The sequence below is a fragment of the Sphaeroforma arctica genome (genome assembly GCF_001186125.1).
Source record: "Sphaeroforma arctica JP610 unplaced genomic scaffold supercont1.5321, whole genome shotgun sequence".
In the NCBI taxonomy this organism is placed as follows: Eukaryota; class Ichthyosporea; order Ichthyophonida; genus Sphaeroforma; species Sphaeroforma arctica.
The window spans coordinates 1-1738 of NW_014035237.1; the positions used below are offsets into that span (position 1 = coordinate 1).

Sequence of the window (1738 nt, forward strand, 5' to 3'; positions counted from 1 at the left end):
GCCAAAGCCAAAGCACATAAAGGGAAGTCTAGGGCGAAGGGGAAGCAACTGGTGCTGAGGCCATACCAAGAATTGTGTGTGAATAGCTGCTTAATAGAAGCTCATAATGGCAAGAGGCGGCAGGTGAGTGCATAACCGCTACGGCAATTGACAGACATGTGTAGTCAAAAACATGTATCTGATGAGCATCAAGAGGAGTCTTCGTTACAATCCGGTATTCGCACATGCATAGTTACATGTATGTATAATTTAATCGTCAGACTATGACATCATACAAATTTATTAAGTGTGTGTTCCACCTAAACTCACACTCGTTTATGCATTTATATATATGTATAGCTACGATGAGCATGCAGTACCTTTAGGTCTGTATACAGATTTGAAATTCTGTATACAGACTTTAAAATTGGAACAATCAAGTGCAGTTTTCCTACATCTGTGTATGTTACACTCTTCATAAATGTATTGGACTCCTACTTATTTACGCAAGTGGTCTCGCATATGCATGTCCTAAAGTATGCCGTGCGATTAAAACGACGTCCTTGTATGATTTTCTGCACGGTACCGTGTTCACGCATTCTGGTGTGGTCAATTCGACCTCTTGTATCATCTCAAACCGTTAGATTCGTTCTTCCATCTCCCGCCAATCATTGCAGGTTGTTTCCTTGCCTGTCGGCAGCGGGAAAACAGTCATCATGTCACAATTCCTGTCACAATTGCCTCCGCCCGCCCATAAGCCCAGGGCCACACGCGTGCTCGTTCTTGCTCACAGGGAGGAGCTTATCGCTCAAGCGGCGGCGAGGATTCGCGATGATCATCCACATCTATTAGTCGATGTAGAGATAGGGAAGAGTATATCACATCCGGATGCAGATGTGGTTGTTGGTATGTACGTATGTAACATCTGTTGGTGGGTGTAGAGATAAGGAAGAGTACATCACATCCGGATGTAGGTGTGGTTGTTAGTATGTACGTATGTAACATCTGTTGGTGGGTGGAGAGATAGGGAAGAGTACATAACATCCGGATGCAGGTGTGGTTGTTAGTATGTACGTATGTAACATCTGTTGGTGGATGTAGAGATAGGGAAGAATGTATCACATTTGGATGCAGATGTAGTTGTTGGTATGTACGTATGTAACATCTGTTGGTGGGTGTAGAGATAAGGAAGAGTACATCGCATCCGGATGCAGGTGTATTTGTTAGTATGTACGTATGTTGTATCTGTTGGTGGATGTAGAGATAAGGAAGAGTACATCACATCCGGATGCAGGTCCAGATATTGAATGATCGACATAGATTGTTGTTGATGGAAGGTATATATATAGTTCATGTATGGTGTATCAGAGGAAATCACATATCTCACTACATGATATATGGTCTTTTAAAGAATGAAGTTGGGTACTCCGTACTGATCTGTGCATACAATCCATTGAATATATGCATACATTCATGAACATACATTTTGCGCGATTTTTCCATAAATGTCCTGTTCTATACGCTTTCCTAGTATATGCATGTATTGACCGATGAATGAATATGTATAAAAGGGAACATTAGCGGTTCAGGTTCTCAAGTACAAAAATACGACACCACACGAGACCAAAGCATCTACGAATGCTATTCTACAAATGCTTTTAAGTATGAGCATGTAGTCAGTATCCCTGCACCAACATCACCCACACCAACATCGCTTGATCGTACTGTTGCTTACCTCCAGGAAGCACACAAAGTTTGG

At 42.1% G+C, this 1738-nt stretch overlaps 1 protein-coding gene across 1 annotated transcript; it reads left to right on the top strand.

The window, feature by feature from the left end:
• Positions 1-681: 681 nt before the first annotated feature.
• Positions 682-885, top strand: SARC_14931 (hypothetical protein; the record flags this gene model as incomplete). Its single annotated transcript, XM_014290938.1, has 1 exon — positions 682-885. A coding segment is annotated over exon 1 (190 nt), but the record flags the coding sequence as incomplete, so codon positions are not given.
• Between the last annotated feature and the right edge of the window lie 853 nt (positions 886-1738).